Consider the following 22,317-nt stretch of genomic DNA (forward strand, 5'->3'; position numbering starts at 1 on the left):
AATACAAAAATTAGCCTGGCATGGTGGTGCATGCCTGTAGTCCCAGCTACTCGGGAGGCTGAGGGAAGAGAATTGCTTAAACCCGGGACGTGGAGGTTGCAGTGAACCAAGATAGCACCACTGTGCTCCAGCCTGGGCAACACAACAAAATTCTGTCTCAAAAAAAAAAAAAAAGGTAGAACTATAAATCTTTTAGAAAAAAACATAGCAATATCTTAGCCTGAGGGTAGCAAAAGGTTTCTTAGGCCATAAAAAGCAGTAAATTATAAAAGGAAAAGTTTAGGGGACTTCATGAAAATTAAGAATTTCAGCTCATCGGCCGGGCGCGGTGGCTCAAGCCTGTAATCCCAGCACTTTGGGAGGCCGAGATGGGCGGATCACGAGGTCAGGAGATCGAGACCATCCTGGCTAACACGGTGAAACCCTGTCTCTACTAAAAACACAAAAAATGAGCCGGGCATGGTGGCGGGCGCCTGTGGTCCCAGCTACTCGGGAGGCTGAGGCAGGAGAATGGCGGGAACCCGGGAGGCGGAGCTTGCAGTGAGCTGAGATCCGGCCACTGCACTCTAGCCTGGGCGACAGAGCGCGACTCCATCTCAAAAAAAAAAAAAAAAAAAAAAAAAAGGAATTTCAGCTCATCAAAACAATTAAGAATACCTGGCAAAGTACCAGTATTCAAAATATATAAAGAATGTCTGCGACTGAATAATATAAACAATTTAGGGGCAAAAGAATTAAACAGACACTTTACAATGGAAGAGAGCAAAACTGCCAATAAGCACATGAAAAAGAACACTATCATTAGTCACTTGGAAATTGAAACTAAAACAGGATACTACTATCAATAATAAAAAACAACTGGAATGGTTAAGTTTTAAAAGACAGATAACATAAAAAGTTGGTAAGATGTACAGAAACCAGAACTTGTATGCTCTTGGTGGGATTACAAAATGACACAACCACTTTCAAAAAAGATCTGGTAGTTTCTTCTTTTTTTTTTTTTTTTGAGATGGAGTCTCGTTCTGTCACCAAGGCTAGAGTGCAGTGGCGCGATCTCGGCTCACTGCAACCTCCACCTCCTGGGTTCAAGCAATTCTCCGCCTCAGCCTCCCGAGTAGCTGGTACTACAGGTGCCTACCACCATGCCCAACTAATTTTTGTATTTTGAGTAGAGATGGGGTTTCGGCATCTTGGCCAGGCTGGTCTTGAACTCCTGACCTCGTGATCCACCTGCCTTGGCCTCCCAAAGTGCTGGGATTACAGGCGTGAGCCACTGTGCCTGGCTGGTAGTTTGTTAGAAAACCAAATGTGTACCTGCTCTATGCTGCGTAATTCCAGCTCCTCAGTATTTACCGAAAAAAACCCTGAAAACATCAGGCCACACATACTCACAAAAAAACTTGTACAAGAATCTTCTCAGCAACTTTATTCATAATATCCAAAACTGCAAGCAACTGAGGCACTATCAGTGGAGAATGGCCAATAATACACAGCATCGTCAACAGCGGAATAATACTTAAAAAACGACTACCTAGGCCGGGTGCGGTGGCTCACACCTGTAATCCCAGCACTTTGGGAGGCCGAAGAGGGCGGATCACCTGAGGTCAGGAGTTTGAACCCAGCCTGGGCAACATGATGAAATCTCATCTCTACTAAAAATACAAAAATTAGCTGGGCGTGGTGGTGCGTGCCTGTAATCCCAGCTACTCAGGAGGCTGAGGCAGGAGAATCACCTGAACCCAGGAGACGGAAGTTGCAGTGAGCCAAGATCCTATCACTGCATTCCAGACTGGGTGATGAAGTGAGAGTATGTCTAAGAAAAAGAAAAAAAAATTGAACCTTATGATGAATAACCCCCAAAAAGATAAGCTGAAGTCCTAACTCCCAGTAACTAAGAATGTGCTCTTATTGGACACAGGTTGTTGCAGATATAATGGAGTTCATACAAAGAGTAGAGGGCCTTTAATCCAATATAACTAGTATCCCAGTAAGAAAACGGAGACACACAGAGGAGACGGCCATGTAAAGACAGACACACTGGGAAGCTCCATGTGCCAGTGGAGGCAGAGACCGGAGTGACTCAGCTGCAAACCAGGAACACCATGGATTGCAGCCACACTGGAAGCTAAGGAGAAGGGCACGGAACAGATTCTCTCCTAGAGCCTTCAATGTACACGTCCCTGCTCCCTGCTGGCATCTTGGGTTTGGAGTTCTAGTCTTCAGAACTGAAAGAGAATAAACTTCTGCTAAGTTTGTGGTACTTTGTTACGGTAGCCCTAGGAAATAAAAAGAATTCCATTGGCCGGGCGCGGTGGCTCAAGCCTGTAATCCCAGCACTTTGGGAGGCCGAGACGGGCGGATCACGAGGTCAGGAGATCGAGACCATCCTGGCTAATATGGTGAAACCCAGTCTCTACTAAAAAATACAAAAAACTAGCCGGGCGAGGTGGCGGGCGCCTGTAGTCCCAGCTACTCGGGAGGCTGAGGCAGGAGAATGGCGTAAACCCGGGAGGCGGAGCTTGCAGTGAGCTGAGATCCGGCCACTGCACTCCAGCCTGGGCGACAAAGCGAGACTCCGTCTCAAAAAAAAAAAAAAAAAAAAGAATTCCATTTATATGAAGTTCCAGAACAGAAAACACTCATCTATGGTGGATAAAAACTAAAACAGGCCGGACGCGGTGGCTCACACTTGTAATCCCAGCACTTTTGGAGGCCGAGGCAGGCGGATCACGAGGTCAAGAGATTGAGACCATCCTGACCAACACAGTAAAACCCCGTCTCTACTAACAATACAAAAATTAGCTGGCCATGGTGGCACATGCCTGTAATTCCAGCTACTTGGGAGGCTGAGGCAGGAGAATGCCCACAACGCAAAAAAACAACCTGATTAAATGACAGGCAAAGTTGTGGCTTTTTCTAGGTTTTGGGAGAAAAACAGAAACAAAAAGAATGAGCAAAGGATTTGAATAGATATTTCATATTTCTCCAAAGATGATATACAAATGGCCAATAAATGCATGCAAAGATGCTCGCCATCCTTAGTCATTGGGGACATGCAAATAAAAACTACAATGGGATAGTATTTCATACCCATTAGGATGGCCACTATCAAAACCCAGAAAATAGCAAGTGTTGGCAAGGGTGCAGAGAAACTGGACACCCATGCACGGTTGGTGGGAATGTAAAACGGCACAGTCACTGTGGAAAACAGTATGGTGGTCTCCAAAACCAATTACACATAGAATTACAATATGATCTAGAAATTCCGCTTCGAGGTATACACCCAAAAGAATAGAAAACAGGCCCCTGAACAGACATTTGTATACCCAAGTTCACACCAGCATTATTTCTAATAGCCAACAGTGGAAGCAACCGAAGCGTTCACTCACAGATGAATAGTTTCTTTTAACGTAGCATATACACACACTGGAATACTATTCAGCCTCAAAAGGAAGGGAATCCTGTCACATGCGATATGGATGAACCTAGAAAACATTATGCTAGGTAAAACAGGCCAGACACAAAAGGACAAATACCTATGAAAATTCCACTTGGCCGGGCGCGGTGGCTCAAGCCTGTAATCCCAGCACTTTGGGAGGCCGAGACGGGCGGATCATGAGGTCAGGAGATCGAGACCATCCTGGCTAATACGGTGAAACCCCGTCTCTACTAAAAAATACAAAAACTAGCCGGGCGAGGTGGCGGGTGCCTGTAGTCCCAGCTACTCGGGAGGCTGAGGCAGGAGAATGGTGTGAACCCGGGAGGTGGAGCTTGCAGTGAGCTGAGATCGCGCCACTGCACTCCAGCCTGGGTGGCAGAGCGAGACTCCTTCTCAAAAAAAAAAAAAAAGAAAATTCCACTTATAGGAGGTACCTAGAGCAGGTGGGTTCACAGAAATGGAAAGGAGAACGGTGGTTGCCAGGGATAGGGGGAGGGAGGAACAGTGAGCTTAATGGGTATGGAAATTCAGTTTGGGAGGATTAAAAAGTTCTGGAGATGGGACGGTGGTGACGGATGCACAGCAGTGTGAATGGAGGTGATGCCACTGAACCATACCATTAGAAATGGTTAAAATTTTCCTCCTTTCTAGTCAAAAATAAAAGCATTTTTAAGTGGTTAAAATGGTAGTCTGGTTATATTTTACCACCATTTTTTAAAACACAGAGTTAAGATACCAGTTCACATGTACTAGGATGGCACGGAAAATAACAAGTGTTGGTGAGGGAGTGAAGAAATTGGAAACTTCATGCTCTGCTAATGGAAATGTAAAATGGTACAGCCACTGTAGAAAACAAATGTGGCAGTTCCTCAAAAAGCTAAACATGGAATTACCATAGCATCCAGCAATTCCGCTCTTAGATATGTAGACAAAAGAACTGAAAACAGGTATTCAAACAAATATTTGTACACAGATGTCCGTATTGCCAGTATTCAAATAACGAAAAGGTGAAAAAAACCAACGTCCATCCAATGGATAAACAAAATGTAACAAGTATATCCATAAAACAAATTATTATTCAGCCCGAAAAATGAAGTACTGATCCATGGAAACACGCTAAGAGAAATAAGCTAGACACACAAGATCCTATATTGTATAAGACTCTTATATGAAATACCTAGAATTGCCAGATTCATAGAGACAGAAAGTGGAATAGGTGCCAGGGGCTAGGGGGAAAGGTGAAATGGGTGGTCAGTGCTTCACGATTAGAGTTTATCTGGGGTGATGAAAAAGTTTTGGAAACAGTGGTGATGATTACATTGTGAATGTAATTAATTCTATTGAATTGTACTTAAAAATGGTTAAAATGTCAGTTTGTTATATATATTTTGGACAGTATTTTAAAAATTAATAATGCAATATATAAAAAACCATTAAATTGCACTTTTAAAAATTTTATTGAATTTATGTTACCCAGACTGGTCTCAACTCCTCGGTTCAAGCGATCCTCCCACCTCCGCCTCCCAAAGCGCTAGGATTACAGCTGTGAGCCACTGCACCCGGCCAAACTGCACACGTTTAGTAGGTGAACTGTTCGGTATGTGAGTATTTCAATAAAGCTGTTTTTCTTAAACTATTGTTTAAAAATGGTTAAAATGGCATTTTGGTTTTTTACCACAATAAAATACATAAACGTTTAAAAGGCAGGTACACATATAACTGTGACCAAAAAAAATTAAAAAAAAAAAAAAAGACCCGTAGACGAGAGCGCACAGACAGGAACCACTGCACGGCTTATTGCTCACACTAGCGGAGGAAAGAGTCAAGGGTTCAGTCTGGGGCTCCTGAGTCCACCGGGTGTAGGGGTTAGTGATAAAAAAGCGATTTTAGACTTGTTGCATGATTTTTGTTTTTGGAGACGGAGTCTCGCTCTGTCGCCCAGGCTGGAGTGCAGTGGCGCAATCTCGGCTCACTGCAAGCTCCGTCTCCCGGGTTCACGCCATTCTCCTGCCTCAGCCTCCCGAGTAGCTGGGACTACAGGCGCCGTCACCTCGCCCGGCTAGTTTTTGTATTTTTAGTAGAGACGGGGTTTCTCCGTGTTGGCCAGGCTGGTCACGATCGGCTCGTTGCATGACTAGGAGAATAAAGAATTACGTGAATGGAGATGTACACATAAGTAAATCAGAGGCCGGGCGCGGTGGCTCACTCCTGTAATCCCAGCGCTTTGGGAGGCTGAGGCGGGCGGATCACCGGAGGTCAGGAGTTCGAGACCAGCCTGACCAACATGATGAAAACCCGTCTCTGCGAAAATACAAAAATTCCGGGTGCGATGGTGCGCGCCTGTAGTCCCAGCTACTCGGCAGGCTGGGGCAGGAGAGTCGCTTGAACCCGGGAGGCGGAGGCTGCAGTGAGCCGAGATCGCGCCACTGCCCTGCAGCCTGGGCGAGAGCGAGACCCTGTCTCAAAAAAAAAAAAAAAAAAAAAAAAAAGAAGGCTCTAGACGGGCAATTCTTTAATTTTTAAAACAAACACCCATCGAACACAGCGCGGGCATCGTGACAAGGGACAAAATCTTGTCCTTGACTTTACAATCCATCGACATTTGGGGACCCATAAACCCCCAAACCTCTGAGAACTATTTAGACAAACATCAGTGGGGCTTTTTGGTTTGTTTGTACTTTTTAAATGGAGAAGCGATGATTCACCTTTTCAAAGATTTGCGGCTTTCGGCCAATAATCAGGCCGGGGTTTACTCACCCACTTCCTCGGACTCCTGCCCCGACGCTCTGAGCTTGCACTCCCGGGGATAGTGTTTCTGAATGACCTTCCACAGGTCCAGGTTGACGAGAGAATTCCTTCGGGTGTGGTACCGAGTCCACGAAGACACGCGGCGGCGACAGAAGGGGCAGCACAGACTCGCCTTCTCCACGGTCGCCTGGAAGCACGGTCTGCACAGCGTGTGGCTGCACGGCAGGGTCACGGGCTCCACGAGGATGTCCATGCAGATCCCGCACTGGCACTCGGACCGCGAGGGGACGGCGCCTTTGGGTAGAGCCATTTTAACACGTTAATAAAGTCGACTAAACGACGACACCTGCGCGAAAAACAATCCTATTTTCGGCCAACCACAGAGAAGGCAAAAGCACAGTTTTGTGTTTCAATATTGTGCCCAGAAGCGTATCAGAACTCGGAGAACAGGGGCATCCAACCCGTCTCGAAGCAAAAAGGCGCTCTCAGGGTCAGGCAAACAGGAACGCCCCGGAGGGCGGCGTCTTTGTCCATTTTCAAGGCAAACGTCCGGCAAGCAAACGACTGCAGGCTTTCGTCGGAGGAGCCGGGCTGCTCCGCGGCGTGAACACTGCGGCTGCGGCTCCCGGTGCAGCGAGGGGAGCGCGCCAAGTCCCCTCCTCCCCTCATCCGGAGAGGATGCTCCGCTCAGCTCGGGGCAGCCCGGCCCCGGGACGCGGCTCCGGGAGGAATCCCGAGCTCCGGCTGCTGCAGAACTTCCGCTTTGGCGCTGCTGCGGGGGCGACGCGCGACTCCCGGGTTCAGCTTCCCGGCGCCCGGCGCAGTTTCCCAGAGCTCCGCGCCCGGGTCCCTCTTGCGCAGCCAGAAGCCCTATTCGTTGCGGCGGCGCAGCAGCCACCGGGCAAGCGCCAGCAACGTCACAACCGCCCGCCAAAACCGCGCTTCCCACCCAGAAACCCGCCCAAGGTCGGACGCTCCCGGGGCGGGACTTCCGGCGTCTGCGCCCCGCCCGCCCTCCCAGCCGGAGAGGCCCAGCCCAGGCGTCGCCGCTCCTGCTGGTGCAGCCTGGGTGGAGCCTGACTTTCCCCGGAGATTTCTGCCAGGCCTCAGACACCCCGGGTTTCTTGGTTTCTGGGTAGAAAAAGGGAAACTGCAAAACAAATTCAACAGCCAAACACGGCCGGGCGCGGTGGCTCACGCCTGTAATCCCAGCACTTTGGGAGGCCGAGGCGGGCGGATCACCTGAGGTCGGGAGTTTGAGACCAGCCTGGCCAACATGGCCAAATCCCGTCTCTACTAAAAATACAAAATCAGCCGGGCCTGGTGGTGCGCGCCTGTAGTCCAGGTTACCTGGGAGGCTGAGGCAGAAGAATCGCTTAGACCCAGGAGGCGGAGGTTGCACTGAGCCGAGATCGCGCCGCTGCACTCCAGCCTGGGCGACAGCGAGACTCTGGCTTTAAAAAAAAAAAAAAAAAAAAGGCTGGGCGCGGTGGGTCACGCCTGTAATCCCAGCACTTTGGGAGGCCGAGGCAGGCGGATCACAAGGCCAGGAGATCGAGACCATCCTGGCTAACACGGTGAAACACCGTCTCTACTTTAAAAAAAAAAAAATATATATATATACACACACACACACACACACACACAAAATAAAATAGCCGGGCGAGGTGGCGGGCGCCTGTAGTCCCAGCTACTTGGGAGGCGGAGGCAGGAGAATGGCGGGAACCCGGGAGGCGGAGCTTGCAGTGAGCCGAGATCGCGCCACTACACTCCAGCCTGGGAGACAGCGAGACTCTGGCTTAAAAAAAAAAGGCTGGGCGAGGTGGGTCACGCCTGTAATCCCAGCACTTTGGGAGGCTGAGGCGGGCGGATCACAAGGTGAGGAGATCGAGACCATCCTGGCTCACAGGGTGAAACACCGTCTCTACTTAAAAAAAATATATATATATACACACACACACACACACACACACACACACGCACACACACAAGGTGAGGAGATCGAGACCATCCTGACTCACAGGGTGAAACACCGTCTTTACTTAAAAAAAAAAAAATACACACACACACACACACACACACACACACACATACACACACACACACACACACAATAAAATAGCCGGGCGTGGTGGCGGCGCCTGTAGTCCGAGCTACTCGGGAGGCTGAGGCAGGAGAATGGCGGGAACCCGGGAGGCGGAGCTTGCAGTGAGCTGAGATCGCGCCAGTCACTCCAGCCTGGGCGCGACAGAGTGAGACTTCCTCTCAAAAAACTTTTTAAAAAATTTTAAAAAGCCGAACAGTAATACTTGCCTCAGTACCCTTGTGAGTACGTTTTTGTTTCTATTGATTTGTAACGTAGCCGCTTAGGTCGCTTTCCAAAATTCTTTAAAAAGCATCTCCAAGAAATATTGTGGTCAGAGAATCCAGAAACCTGGGACAATTTAACACCCACTTACGCTTCCTTCTGTATGGCCCAGACACTTAAAGTCTGCAGCCGGAGTAGGTTGCTTTAGAATTGCCTTCCCTTCTGAAAGGGCCTGAGGCCCTTTGGCTTGGGCAACAAACCTCAAGGCTATCTCAGTCCCAGAGCTTAGATGTTGTTCATGGGCATCATTTAGATAATATATAGTTTTTTAAGTTTCAACAATCAAAATTCTACAAAGGAGATTAACAAGAATATAATTTCACATTTTATGCATGTTGAAGTAAGTAACCACGCTGGGCCGGCCTGAGGCTTTTATGATTTGTTTTAGAGTTGGTGTGCTGGGCCCCGAGGTTTTTTCTGTTTTGTTTTAGAATTAGGCTTTTACATCGTTTGAACCCAGGAGGCGGAGGTTGCAATGAGCCAAGATCACCCCGAGCCAAGATCACCCCGATGCACTCCAGCCTGGGGGACAGAATGAGACTCGTCTCAAAAAAAAAAAAAAAAAAGGTGAGACTCGTTTTGAAAAAAAAAAAAAAGCCAGACACGGTGGCTCATGCCTGTACTCCCAGCACTTTGGGAGGCTGAGGCAGGCGGATCACTTGAGACCAGGAGTTCAAGACCAGCCTGGCCAACATAGTGAAACCCCCGTCCTTACCAAAACTACAAAAATTAGCTGGGCATTGTGGCAAGCGCCTGCAATTCCAGTTACTCAGGAGACTGAGACAGGAGAATCGCTAAACCTGGGAGGCAGAGGCTGCAGTGAGCCGAGATTGTGCCACTGCACTCCAGCCTGGGGGACAGAGCAAAATTCCACCTCAAAAAATACAAATAAATAAATAAATAAAAGAATTGGGGACTCACTGTTTTGTCCAGGCTGGACTACAACTCCAGAGTTCCAGGGATTCTTTTGCCTCAGCCTCTGGAGTAGCTGGGTCTAGAGCTTGCAACGCCATATCCAGCTCCAGACCTGTATTTTTTGACGGAATATTCAATCGGTGTGAAGGAAGAGAAAAGAAAATCACTGTGCATGAAATCAGACTTTAAGTTGTTTTGAGACTGCTGAGAGCATTCAGGCTGGGTAGAGGAATGGTTTCCAGGTTGAGAAAAACAAGGAGACATGGGTCCTTGGTAGAAATCTTTGGGAGCTTTTATTTCAATGTGGGTTCAGAAGCCTGTTACTGTCTGTGATAGCTCACACCGTAATCTCAGCACTTTGGAAGACCAAGGTGGGAAGATCACTGGAGCCCAGGAGTTCAGGTCCAGCCTGGGCAACATAGACCTGTCTCTACAAAAAAATAAAAAAAATCACTGGATGTGCTGGCTTACGCTTGTACTCTCAGCTACTCTGGTGGCTGAGGTGGGAGGATCACTTGAGCCCAGGGGGTCAAGGCTGCAGTGAGCGGTGATCATACCACTGCACTCCAGCCTGGGTGACAGAGCAAGACCCTGTCTCAAAAAAAAAGAAAAAAAAAAGAAACCTGGGACTGTCATCCAGTTGTCTACAGTATCAGTCCCTTAGCTTGGAATTTCAGGCTCGTTTTCTGTTCGTTTGTTTTTTTGAGACAGCTCCTCATTCTGTCGCCCAGGTTGGATTGCGGTGGTGTAATCTCAGCTCACTGCAACCTCCACCTCCTGGGTTCAAGCGATTCTCATGCCTCAGCCTCCCAAGTAGCTGCAATTACAGGCGCGTGCCGTGTAATACCACGTGCATTGTAATACCATGCCTGGCAAATTTTTGTATTCTTAGTAGAGATGGGGTTTCACCATGTTGGCCATGCTGGTCTCAAACTCCTGACCTCAGGTGATCCACCCACTTTGGCCTTCCAAAGTGCTGGGATTACAGGAGTGAGCCACTGCACCCAGCCTTCAGGCTTCCTAATATGTCCACAACGTGCTTTTCCCATGGAATCTCCCATTATTCTTTTAAACATGCAACTGTGATTTATTCTGTCATCCATACGTTTTGCTTTCATGACATTGCTTTCTCGGTTCATCCTAAATGGGTTACTTTATGGCTGTGCCTACTTCAAACATCAATTTGGTGGCTCACACCTATAATCCCAGCACTTTGGGAGGCAAAGGCGGGCAGAACACGAGGTCAGGAGTTCCAGACCAGCCTGGCCAATATGGTGAGGCTCCATCTCTACTAAAAATACAAAAATTAGCTGGGCGTGGTAGCAGTTGCCTGTAATCCCAGCTACTCGGGAGGCTGAAGCAGAAGAATTGCTTGAACCCGGGAGGCAGAGGTTGCAGTGAGCCCAGATCACACCACTGCACTCCAGCCTGGGTTGACAGAGCACGACTCCATCTCAAAAAAAAAAAATTCACTTCTTCCAGAGTGCACTTTTTTTTTTGTTGTTGTTGTTGAGACAGAGTCTTGCTTTGTCGCCCAGCCTGGAGTGCAGTGGCCGGATCTCAGCTCACTGCAAGCTCCGCCTCCCGGGTTCACGCCATTCTCCTGCCTCAGCCTCCTGAGTAGCTGGGACTACAGGCGCCTGCCACCTCGCCCGGCTAGGTTTTTGTATTTTTTAGTAGAGACAGGGTTTCACCATGTTAGCCAGGATGGTCTCGATCTCCTGACCTTGTGATCCGCCCGTCTCGGCCTCCCAAAGTGCTGGGATTACAGGCTTGAGCCACTGCGCCCGGCCCTCAGAGTGCACTTTTATGTACAATTTAATGCACTTCCCACCACCAGTGATGCCCCTTTTCTAAATTCACCCAATCATATATTGCCCAGTGATACTGATTTTTATTGCAGTTTTACTATTGAACTCCTAGATTTTGATTTCTATCTTCAGGTGCTTCTGTCTTGTGTAATGGATATATTTCATGTACTTCCTCAGATTTCCTTTGCCTTGTTTGTTTTCTGTACCCATAATCATTTGCTCTGCTTGTGGCTCACCAGTTGCATTTCTGGAATCTCTGGCTTCTCCTGCCACTTCTGAACAATGCAGGAGCTGACTTCTCAGTGGCTGCTAGGGCCTGGGTAATGCATGCTGGGAGTATGGGGGGGTCACTCCCCATGGAGTAACTTTTGCCAGCTGAAACCAATGGACTGAGTAAGCATAATACTTAAATTCCCTTTTCTCCTTCCTTCCGAGGATGCGAGGATGGTTTCTCCAGTGTGTCTGGAGACAGGCAAGACTGAGTGAGTGTACCTGCTGACAAAGCTGCTGTGTCTCTTCTGGCTCATTTTCAAGGCGGGGCCAGCAAGGTAACACATCACCATGTATTACTTCACATCCTCCTCTACCTAACTTCCTTCCAGCTTTATTCACTCTGGCTGTCCTGAATTTGTGCCTTCCAAATAAAGCACTGGTACTTAATCTTTACCTCGAGGGCAGGATCCACATTTTTAATGTTTCTGTTATCCACAGCACCTAGTACATGGCATTTGGTATTCAATAAATATAAATAAATGGGCAAGATGTAAGAATCCCCTTTCTGGTATAAATAACTGTGGTACTTCATTAGAGAACAAATACACATTAAGATACAATTTATAGTATCTCATGATGTATATTTTAGGTGTTTTGTGTTTTGATTTATGAAAATAGAGATGAGGTCTCACTATTGTTACAGCTCTTTTACTCCTGAATTTGATGAGTTCTGAGTTCTTGTCCCATGACTGAGAAGAATGAGGTACACAGACACTGGAGAGTAAGGCAGAGTAGAATTTACTGAGTGACAGAAAGCCTCTTGACAGTGAGAGGGTACCCGATGGTGGGTTGCTGGCCACGAGCCTGAGTCTATGGGTTTTTGTGGGCTAGAAATGGACAAGTGCATGCTGATTGATCTGTGGCTATGCTTGAAAAAGCACCATTCAGAAATAGGCACGATAGTATAGAGGACCAATTGGGGAAGGGTAGGTATGTGTAAAATAGGTGAAGGATAAGGACCAATCAGAAGAGAGGGTACCAGATGAGAATGGGAGCTCTCAGTCTGGTTCATGGATCTATCCGGAACTCATAGCTTGGTTTTCAGGCTTTAAACTGTCCTTGGCTTGTGTGTGGAAAAGAAAGAGATCAGCCTGTTACTGTGTCTATATAGAAAGAAGTAGACATAAGAGACTCCATTTTGTTCTGTATTTGAGATGCTGTTAATCTGTGACCCTACCCCCAACCTTGTCCTTGCAAGAGACATGTGCTGTGGTGACTCAAGGTTTAATGGATTTTGGGCGTGCAGGGTGTGTCTTTGTTCCTAGAAAAGCTAGGTATTGTCCAAGGTTTATCCCCATGTGATAGGATGAAACAATGTTGCTAAAAGGTTTATCTCAAGGCACAGGATTTTCCTTTAAACTTATTCATGTCACAGAGATCCTTGTTCTTATGTCTTACTGCTAATTTCCTCCCTAAAAACGATCCTATTGTCCTGCCACTCCCTTATCTTTAAGATGATAAAGATAATTATCTATAAATACTAAGGGAACTCAGAGGCCGGTGCCGCGTGGGTCCTCTGTAAGCTGAGCGCCGGTCCCCTGGGCCCCCGCTTTTCTTTCTCTATACTTTGTCTCTGTGTCTTATTTCTTTTCTCAAGTCTCTCGTTCCACCTAACGAGAAACACCCACAGGTGTGGAGGGGCAGGCCACCCCTTCAGCTTGAAGGTTGAGTTTCACCAGGGACCCATCCCTGTCTGCCTAGGAATTTACCTGCCTCCTATTGCTATCACTATGTTTCCCAAGCTGGTTTCAAACCCCTGAGCTCAAGTGATCCTCCTACCTTGACCTCCTAAGATGCTTGGATTAGAGGCATGAGCCACCATGTCCAGCCTTATTTATTTTTTAAATAGGTAATACACATTCACATGGTTCAAAATTGAAAATGTACAAAATGGATTAACAGTGAAAAGACCTCCTCTTATCTTTGACCCCTAGCCTCTTAACTTTCTTTCCTGACAACTAATGTTATCAGTTTCTTGTGTATCTCTGCAGAAGTTTATGGATATATAAACTAATATGCATTATATATATGCATATATATATATTTGATTTTGCACCTTTTTTCCACTTAGCAATATATATTGGAAATAAACATTTGAAAAGAACAATACATTTGGTGATAACTTCATATCATTACACAAAGAGCTTCTTCATTCTTTTGTATGGCTACACAGAAAGTATCTATTGTATCCATTTGCCATAATTTATTTCACATCCCCTCACTCTTTGCTATAAAAATAAGGCTGTAATACATTGTGCATACTTTTGGCCATTTCCAAGATGAATTACTGGAGGTGGAATCACCGGGTCATAGGGTAGCAGGTTAGGTTTTGACGGATGGTATCGACTCTTTGAGGGGCGACTTTTGCTCTTCAGGGGTCCTGACTGCTTTCCCCTTCTCAATTACCTGCACAGCCCTCAGCAAACTGTCCTGCAGAGCCTGGTTCTCTACCATGTGAGTGATCAGGAGCGTGATGTCCCTGAGGCACATCTGCCTCGCTTTGTCAGTATAGTGTTCCGCCTTGTTACCGTGTGCAATAAAGAACGTACAAAGTGCTGTGACGTCTCCTTCTTGTAGCCCGCACTCCTCCAGAACGGAATCCCATACAACTCTAATGCGCTCGTTCTTAACTTTTCGTCTGAGTACAGAGGCTAAGGTTGGAAGACCTCTCACCAGGTCTGGCAGCTTCTCAAGCACACGAGTATGCAAGCAGGTAAGTACTTCAATGACGTAGCTGTATAAAATATTCAATTCCATTGAAGTGAACCTACAAAAAATATGGAGAGCTTCTTAAGCAGTCAAAAATATATAGAAACAGGCCGGGCGCGGTGGCTCAAGCCTGTAATCCCAGCACTTTGGGAGGCCGAGACGGGCGGATCACGAGGTCAGGAGATCGAGACCATCCTGGCGAACACGGTGAAACCCCGTCTCTACTAAAAAAATACAAAAAACTAGCCGGGCGAGGTGGCGGGCGCCTGTAGTCCCAGCTACACAGGAGGCTGAGGCAGGAGAAGGGCGGGAACCCGGGAGGCGGAGCTTGCAGTGAGCTGAGATCCGGCCACTGCGCTCCAGCCCTGGCGACAGAGCGAGACTCCGTCTCAAAAAAAAAAAAAAAAAAAAAAAAAAAATATATATATATATATATATAGAAACAGAAAATGAATTCTTTTAGGATTAACTCAATATGAACCCACTAGGAGAACCAGCTGTTGTAATTTAGAAAATATTTACTTTAGAATTTAAATTCAAATTCAAATACTTACCTTTTTTTTTTGTTTGTTTTAAAGAGATGGGGTCTCACTTCGTTGCCCCAGCTGTTCTCGAACTCCTGAGCTCAAGTGATCCTGTTGCCTCGGCTTCCCAGAGTGCTGGGATTAAAGGCATGAGCCATCATGCCCTGCCAATACTTACTTTAGAATTAATGCAGACAGGCTGGGCACAGTGGCTCACTCCTGTAATCCCAGCACTTTGGGAGGCTGAGGTGGGTGGATCACCTGAGGTCAGGAGTTTGAGACTAGCCTGGCCAACATGGTGAAATCCGTCTCTACTGAAAATACAAAACTTAGCTGAGTGTTGTGATGCACGCTTGTAATGGTAGCTAATCAGGAGGCTGAGGTAGGAGAATGGCTTGAACCCGGGAGGTGGAGGTTCCAGTGAGCTGAGATTGCCCCACTGCACTCCAACCTGGGTGACAGAGCAAGACTCCGTCCCAAAAAAAAAAAAAAAGCTAGAAAAAGAAAAAGAAATTAATGCAAATAAGGCTTTGGCAAGCAAGAGACCCTGTGATGAGATATGTACCATAGTTCCTGGCATATAAAGAGATGCGCAAATTAATCTTTTTTAAAAAACATAACCTAAGAAAATGTAATTGCTTTACAATCCATTGTGGGAAAGATACTAAAAAATTCAATTTTGGAATGACCACTGGAAGCTCTCAAAGCCACAGAATCCCACTGATTTCTCAACTGATACTCACTCGAGTGCCCGAACTGCTGTCCACATCTCATCTTGGGCTGCTTGGCTTGCCAGAGTCTTACTATGATGCTCGAATTTCTGCATCAGGTTATCCTTGGTGAAGTCTAGTTCTCTGAACTGTGCTTCTAACGCTTGGAGTTTGTGGTCTACTCTATAGGATAACAGAATCAAGGGTTAGTTTAGGTTACAGGACAAAACTAAGGTTTTGCTTTAAGCTGAGGCTCTAGTACATTATTTACAACCACTACCAAATTTGGATAACTTTTTTTTAACTTTTACTTTAAACTATGAAGGGAAAATGGGTAGCTATTTGAATTTGAAAGTTTCAACAAAAAAGGTTCCATTTGCCATTCTCTCTAGCCACCATCCTTGTCCTTTCATCCCATATATTGCAAACCTTTGAACTATCTAATTACTTGAATTGCCTGTCATGTCTTGTTTTTGTATTATACCTTATGCTTTATTTGTTTATGTATGTATGTATTTATTTTATAATACAGAGTCTCACTCTGTTACCCAAACTGGAGTGCCGTGGCACAATCACTATCTCCCAGGCTCAAGTGATCTTCCCACCTCAGCCTCCCGAGTAGCTAGGACTATAGTTGTGTGCCACCATACCTGGCTAATTTTTAAAAAATATTTTTTTGTAGAGACCAGGAATTGCTATGTTTGGCTGGTCTTGAACACCTGGGCTCCAGTGATCCACCTGTCTTGGCCTCCCAAAGTACTGGGATTACAGGCATGAGCCACCATGCCCGGGCTATATCTTATGCGTTAAAGACTATTTTATGTAAGCATTACTTTGGTGTTCACAGCAACCACAAAAAGTAAAGCAGTCATTTTTACTATTTTACTATTAAAGAAATTGAGTCTCAAGAGGATTGAGACCTAATGTCATAAAGTTAGCTAGTGCTGAGACCAGTATATAATATGGTGACTTTTTCTACCCTCTTCTAGTTGTCCAACTCTTATCCTTTCTTCCAGAATCAGCTCAAATCCACTGCCTTGTTAAATTCCCCTTCTACCTGGTGATCTCCTTGCCCGCCTACTTCTCGCTTACAAGTAATGCCTCTGTGAACCCATCTCCCCACCTCCTGCTTTGCTATTAGGGTTAGCCTTTCATTAACTAAACTGTAAGTTCTTAGAGGGAAGGAATCAGAGACTATTTCTTAGATACCTTTATGCCTGTCTCCCAATACCCAGCAGAGGTCTTACACCGTAATAAAAGTTTTCCTGTATGATTGGCATCTTTGATGTGAATGAAATGCTGAGTTTTGTAACCCAAAATGAAGATTTGAGTAGCTCTGAACAGCCGTGACCATCAGAGGGTGCTGTGGCACCAGCATTATGTCTAATTAATCACAGAGACTGGAGGACACACCTCACTTGTCTGAGCCAGCTAGATTGTCATTATGAGGGAAGTGATGAGTCAACACACACGCTACTTCTCTGAGCTTCCGTGTCCCCAGTGACCCGAATACCTTTGTGACTGCCCAGCATTCTATGCTTGATCATCTTTTATTCTTGGTTCTGAATTTCTCTCAAGGCTAATTCTCCTTCAGGTATTACATCTCTCCTAAGCTTTAAACCTGTATTTTCTTTTCTTTTCTTTTTTTTTTTTGAGATGGAGTCTCGCTCTATCACCCAGGCTGGAGTGCAGTGGCACAATCTTGGCTCACTGCAACCTCTGTCTCCCGGATTCAAGCGATTCTCCTGCCTCAGTCTCCCAAGTAGCTGGGACTACAGGCGCCACCACACCCGGCTAATTTTTGTATTTTCAGTAGAGATGGGGTTTTGCCATGTTGGCCAGGCTGGTCTCAAACTCCTGACCTCAGGTGATCCGCCCGCCCAGCCTCCCAAAGTGCTGGGATTACAGGCATGAGCCACCATGCCCGGCCTAGACCTGTATTTTCAATATGTTTTGTGCATCTCCACAAAGATGGAAATGTCAAACTCAACTCTCCTAAGCTTAACCTACTAATACCTCCCCCATCTTCAGAAATTACTGTGAAGAAATGTCAACTGCTTTACACATAGATACAACTCAGTATAAAATGTTCATTTTGTAGGAATAAAAGCCTGTGTGACCTAATATGCCTGCAATTTCTGTCTACAAGGCAAAACCATGTGATTTGAGCTGGGTGCAGTGGCTCACACCTGTAATCCCAGCACTTTGGGAGGTCAAGGCGGGAGGATCACTTTAGTCCAGGAGTTTGAGACCAGCTTGGGCAACATAGTGAGTCCTCATCTCTACAAAAAATAAAAAATTAGCCTAGTGTCGTGGTGTGTGCACTTGTGGTCCCAGCTACTGGGGAGGCTGAGGTATGAGAATTGCTTGAGCCCAGGAGGCCAAGGCTGCAGTGAGCTGTGATGATGCCACTGCACTCAGCTTGGGCAACACAGTGAGACCCTGTGTCAAAAAAAAAAAGTCATTTGGCATATACTATTTGTATTAACTTCTAGACCTTTAAGACTATATTGCTTATAGGTCATCTGTAGTTTGAATCTTAGAAAGTAATTCTAGCTTGTCAATCAGTATAAAAATGTACAGTTGCAGTTCTTCGGAATCCTCTCACCAAAGGACAGTCCCAGGCCATTCCACAAAAATCTAAACCAACATGCAAATCTGAGCGCAGGCTGTTTTGTTTTGTTTTGTTTGACTACAGTTCCCTAGTCCCGTTAATGACCTCACCATCCAACCAGTTCCTTGAACTAGAAATCTCAGAATAATTCTCAACTTTTCTTCTTTCCCCAATTTATGTCTCTCTAACCCATTCCTGCCTCTCCATCTCCACTAAATGAGTTTCTCATCATCTTTCACTAGGACTCAAGATTACAGTAGCCTAAGTGGACCCCTGTTTTCCATTTCCCATCCATCCTCCAGACACATTCTTCTAAAACACAATTCCGATTCTGTACCTCAGCTGATTACAAATGGTTGACGTTATCCTGGCTTGCCCAGTGATCTACTCAGAGGCAAACTGGATCTCTTCGGCAGGAAAGCCAAGGACCTTCGCCCTTTGCTCCTGTCTTCCGCCAGTCCCCTCACCCATCCTAGTCACCAACACATGAGACATCTCTTGTCGTTGCTCGGATACATCATGTGGTTCCAGGCTTACATATGGCACATACCCACTGTTTCCTCAGCCTAGAATTCCTTCCCATATTTTTCTCCCTCATAAGCTCCTACTTGCACTTTAAGATCCAGCTTAAATGACCCTATATGAAGAGTTCCTTTCTCTAGTGTCAAGGGCAAAATTGGTTGATCCTCCCTTCATATTTGCACAGATCTTTAGGAACATCACCGTTGAAAGGTCAGTCACATTAAATTGTAAATATTTTTCAAACTTTTCTCTTTCCTACAGGTTGTGAGCTCCTTTTACCTTTTTTTGTAAATCGAATTTAGCGCATGCATACGTTCAATGGCGTTACTGCACCTGGGAGCAGACTTTTCTTTATTGTTAATTTACATAGGTTTGGGCCTGGAAGACTTAAACCACTGTCATAGAGATGGAATTCTTTTTTTGGACGGAGTCTCACTCTGTTGCCAGGCTGGAGTGCAGTGGCGCGATCTCAGCTCACTGCAACCTCTGCCTCCCGGGTTCAAGTGATTCTCCTGCTTCAGCCTCCCGAGTAGCTGGGACTACAGGTGCCTGCCACCATGCCCGCCTAATTTTTGTATTTTTAGTAGAGGCAGGGTTTCACCATGTTAGCCAGTATGGTCTTGATCTCTTGACTTTGTGATCTGCCCACCTCAGCCTCCCAGTGTGCTGGGATTATAGGCGTGAGCCACGGCGCCAACCATAGAGACAGAATTCTAATGAGCACGTCTGTAATTCTTTGTTTATTTCTATTCTTCATTCTTCTCTTACCCATCTTCCCAGAATAGCAGACCCATGCTTGCTCCCTCCCTATAGCCCTCAGCAACCTTTTCATTGCCTCCTTCAAGGATATCAGGGTTGTGGTTTCATTGTTCATCTTCTTAAGGCAAAAGGAAAGAAAACAAAAACAAAGCAAAACAAAAATCAATAAATGTTTGAATCCAGAATTTTCTGCTGTCTTCCTCTCAGCAACAGGCAGCAGTATCATGAGCACTCAATCTACACTCTGCCTGAAAGGTCACTCAGTACAAGAAGCTTTTAATAGCTTGCACATCCAAATATAGTTTCAAAGAACTGATCCTGTGAACACAGGTGTCCTGGAATGCACTATCACATTCGCGTTTGAAAACTGAACCATAGTACATCAACATAGAGCAACAACCATGTATAATTATGACTCTGTGTACATGACTGTAATATATATACAGATACATTAATGTAATATACAGGATTAAGTTACATGGAAATGTTACTGTCATATTTTAACAGCTTCATTATTCAATTACAACCTAAATTAGGTTTAAAGAGTGCCCCAGATCTTTTATGATGATGGTATCAAAGCAAAAAACCTAACCATCATTAGAAACTACTAAATGCTTGTTATGGCTGGGCATGGCGGCTCACTCCTGTAATCCCAGCCCTTTGGGAAGCCAAGGTGGAAGGATTGCTTGAGCCCAGGAGTTCAAGACCAGCCTGGGCCACAGAGCGAGACTATCTCCACAAAAAATACAAAATTAGCCAGGAGTGGTGGTGCACACCTGTAGTCCCAGCTACTCAAGAGGCTGAAGTGGCAGGACTGCTTGAGCCCAGGAGTTTGAAGCTGCAGTGAGCTATGATCATGCCACTGCACTCCAGCCTGGGCAAGAGAATATATATATACATTAGAGAGAGAAAGAGAGACAGACACAGAGAGAGAGAGCTTCTAGTATTAGATTAGGAATTGAATATAAATACGGAAATAAAATAGGACTCCTGTTTTCATGAGATTTAAAATCTAATTGGGAAGATAGAATATATCCTTAAATAGAAAATGTATATGGGATGTGTGCTAAGTACATAGAGACCATAAAAATAATAGAAGATGGGAGACTAAGTCACTGAAATCATGGGTCGTTGGGGAAATGCTCACACCGAAATTAGTACTTGCCTTGGCCTTAAAGGTCAAGGTCTTTGATTATCAGAGAAGAGCGTTAAGGGTGTTACAAACTGGAGACACTGGTGAGCAAAATCACAGAGGTGGCAAGGTAAATCATGTGTTCAGGAAACAATGAGTAGGTATGTTTTGAGCAAAAGATTCATATAAGAAAAAGAAAATAACCACACCATTTAAACTGGTAAGAGCGATGTCACGTATTTGTTCTTTCATTGAATACTTTATTCACTTATTCAATATTTACTGAACATCACAGATATTAACCGAATGGATAAAACCTACGAATGGATGAGCAGCATTATTCCAGGCACTGGTAATATAGTGATAAGTAAGGCGAAATCCTTGTCCTCAAGGGGCATGCTCACAGGGAGACAGCACATAAGGATTACAAGAGAGGGGATGCTTCTAGCTAGCCTGGTAAGTAGTTTGGACAGATGTGAGCCATTGGTTCTAGAAGATTAATCCAGGGCCGGGCGCAGTGGCTCACACCTGTAATCCCAACACTTTGGGAGGCCAAGGTGGGCAGATCACTTGAGGTCAGGAATTCAAGAACAGCCTGGCCAACATGGCACAACCCCATCTCTACTAAAAATACAAAATTTAGCTGGGCATGGTGGCACACACCTGTAGTCCCAGCTACTTGGGAGTCTGAGATAGGAGAATCACTTGAACCCAGGAGGTAGGGGTTGCAGTGAGTGGAGACAGCAATTGTGCCACTGCACTCCAGCCTGGGTGACACGGCAAGACTCCATCTCAAAAAAGAAAAAAAAGAAAAAAGAAAAAAAAGAAAAGATGAGCCCGGGCGCGGTGGCTCACGCCTGTAATCCTAGCACTTTGGGAGGCCGAGGCGGGTGGATTACGAGGTCAGGAGATCGAGACCATCCTGGCTAACACGGTGAAACCCCGTCTCTACTAAAAATACAAAAAATTAGCCGGGCGTGGTGGCGGGCGCCTGTAGTCCCAGCTACTGGGAGGCTGAGGCAGGAGAATGGCGTGAACCCGGGAGGCGGAGCTTGCAGTGAGCCGAGATCGCGCCACCGCACTCCAGCCTGGGAGACAAAGTGAGACTCCTTCTCAAAAAAAAAAAAGAAAAGATGAATCTAGCAGTGATATTGTAGTATAATATGAAATATATTTGGTCTTTGTCCCCATTTCAGTCACAAAGCTCCTAAAACCCTGGGAATTTCCTGAGTGATAGGAGTGTCCTTTGTTATTCATAATGAGCCCCTTTTGATCACATGTGAGTTTATGCTAATGAGGTGATTTAGGGTGGTGCAACTAGATTAGCCTCCAGATGGGACTGGTCACTAGAAAGACCAAGTTATTATAGGTTGGAACTTTCAGAGCCACTCACCAGCCTCTAGGAATTGGAATGAGTGAGCTGGAGATTAAGTTCCATAGAAACTCTTGGACAATGAGGTTTGATGAGCTCCTGTGGTGTCACAGAGAGGGTGTGGAAGTTCTACAGCACCCTCCCCCATACCTTCCTCTATGCATCTCTAACAGCACCCCCCATATCTTCACCTATACATATCTAACAGCACCCCCCCATCCCTTCCCCTATGCGTCTCTAAAACTGCCTGTTCATCTGTGTGGCATTCACATAGCCACACCTAGTCAAACCAATCCCCTGGGCTCTATGCGAATCAGACACCACCTCCTTGAGCCCTCCTGACATAACCAACTGTTTCTGCTAAAGGAGGTTATTCCATTTGAAGCCCTTCTCCCTCTTTGGGGGAGCTGTTCTCTTCCTT

General features: G+C 45.9%; 2 protein-coding genes across 2 annotated transcripts in view; both read right to left on the reverse strand.

Moving 5' to 3' along the window:
* RNF168 (ring finger protein 168) overlaps positions 1-7,124 on the reverse strand; it is a 38,753-nt gene extending 31,629 nt beyond the window's left edge. Inside the window, exon 1 of the mRNA XM_015132586.3 lies at positions 6,197-7,124. Within this exon, the coding sequence (XP_014988072.3) occupies positions 6,197-6,497 (301 nt within the window). The 5' untranslated portion in view covers positions 6,498-7,124. The remainder of the gene's footprint in view (positions 1-6,196) is intronic.
* Positions 7,125-13,371: 6,247 nt separating this feature from the next.
* On the reverse strand, positions 13,372-19,643 carry SMCO1 (single-pass membrane protein with coiled-coil domains 1). The gene is made up of 3 exons (XM_001100487.5): positions 19,458-19,643; positions 15,531-15,680; positions 13,372-14,321 (listed from the first exon to the last, which is right to left on the reverse strand). Exons 1-3 carry the CDS (start codon positions 19,616-19,618, stop codon positions 13,877-13,879), a joined length of 756 nt encoding a protein of 251 aa, XP_001100487.4. The 5' UTR covers positions 19,619-19,643; the 3' UTR covers positions 13,372-13,876.
* Between the last annotated feature and the right edge of the window lie 2,674 nt (positions 19,644-22,317).

The sequence above is a fragment of the Macaca mulatta genome, chromosome 2, assembly GCF_049350105.2.
Source record: "Macaca mulatta isolate MMU2019108-1 chromosome 2, T2T-MMU8v2.0, whole genome shotgun sequence".
Classification (NCBI taxonomy): domain Eukaryota; kingdom Metazoa; phylum Chordata; class Mammalia; order Primates; family Cercopithecidae; genus Macaca; species Macaca mulatta.

Excerpts from the sequence above, each read along its gene's own strand:
- SMCO1 (XM_001100487.5), bottom strand. The coding sequence starts at position 19,618 with ATGATACTGCTGCCTGTTGCTGAGAGGAAGACAGCAGAAAATTCTGGA. Across the intron at positions 15,681-19,457 it reads TTGAAGGAGGCAATGAAAAG|AGTAGACCACAAACTCCAAG; the intron begins GTTGCTGAGGGC and ends GTTATCCTATAG. Across the intron at positions 14,322-15,530 it reads ACAGCAGTTCGGGCACTCGA|GTTCACTTCAATGGAATTGA; the intron begins GTGAGTATCAGT and ends TATTTTTTGTAG.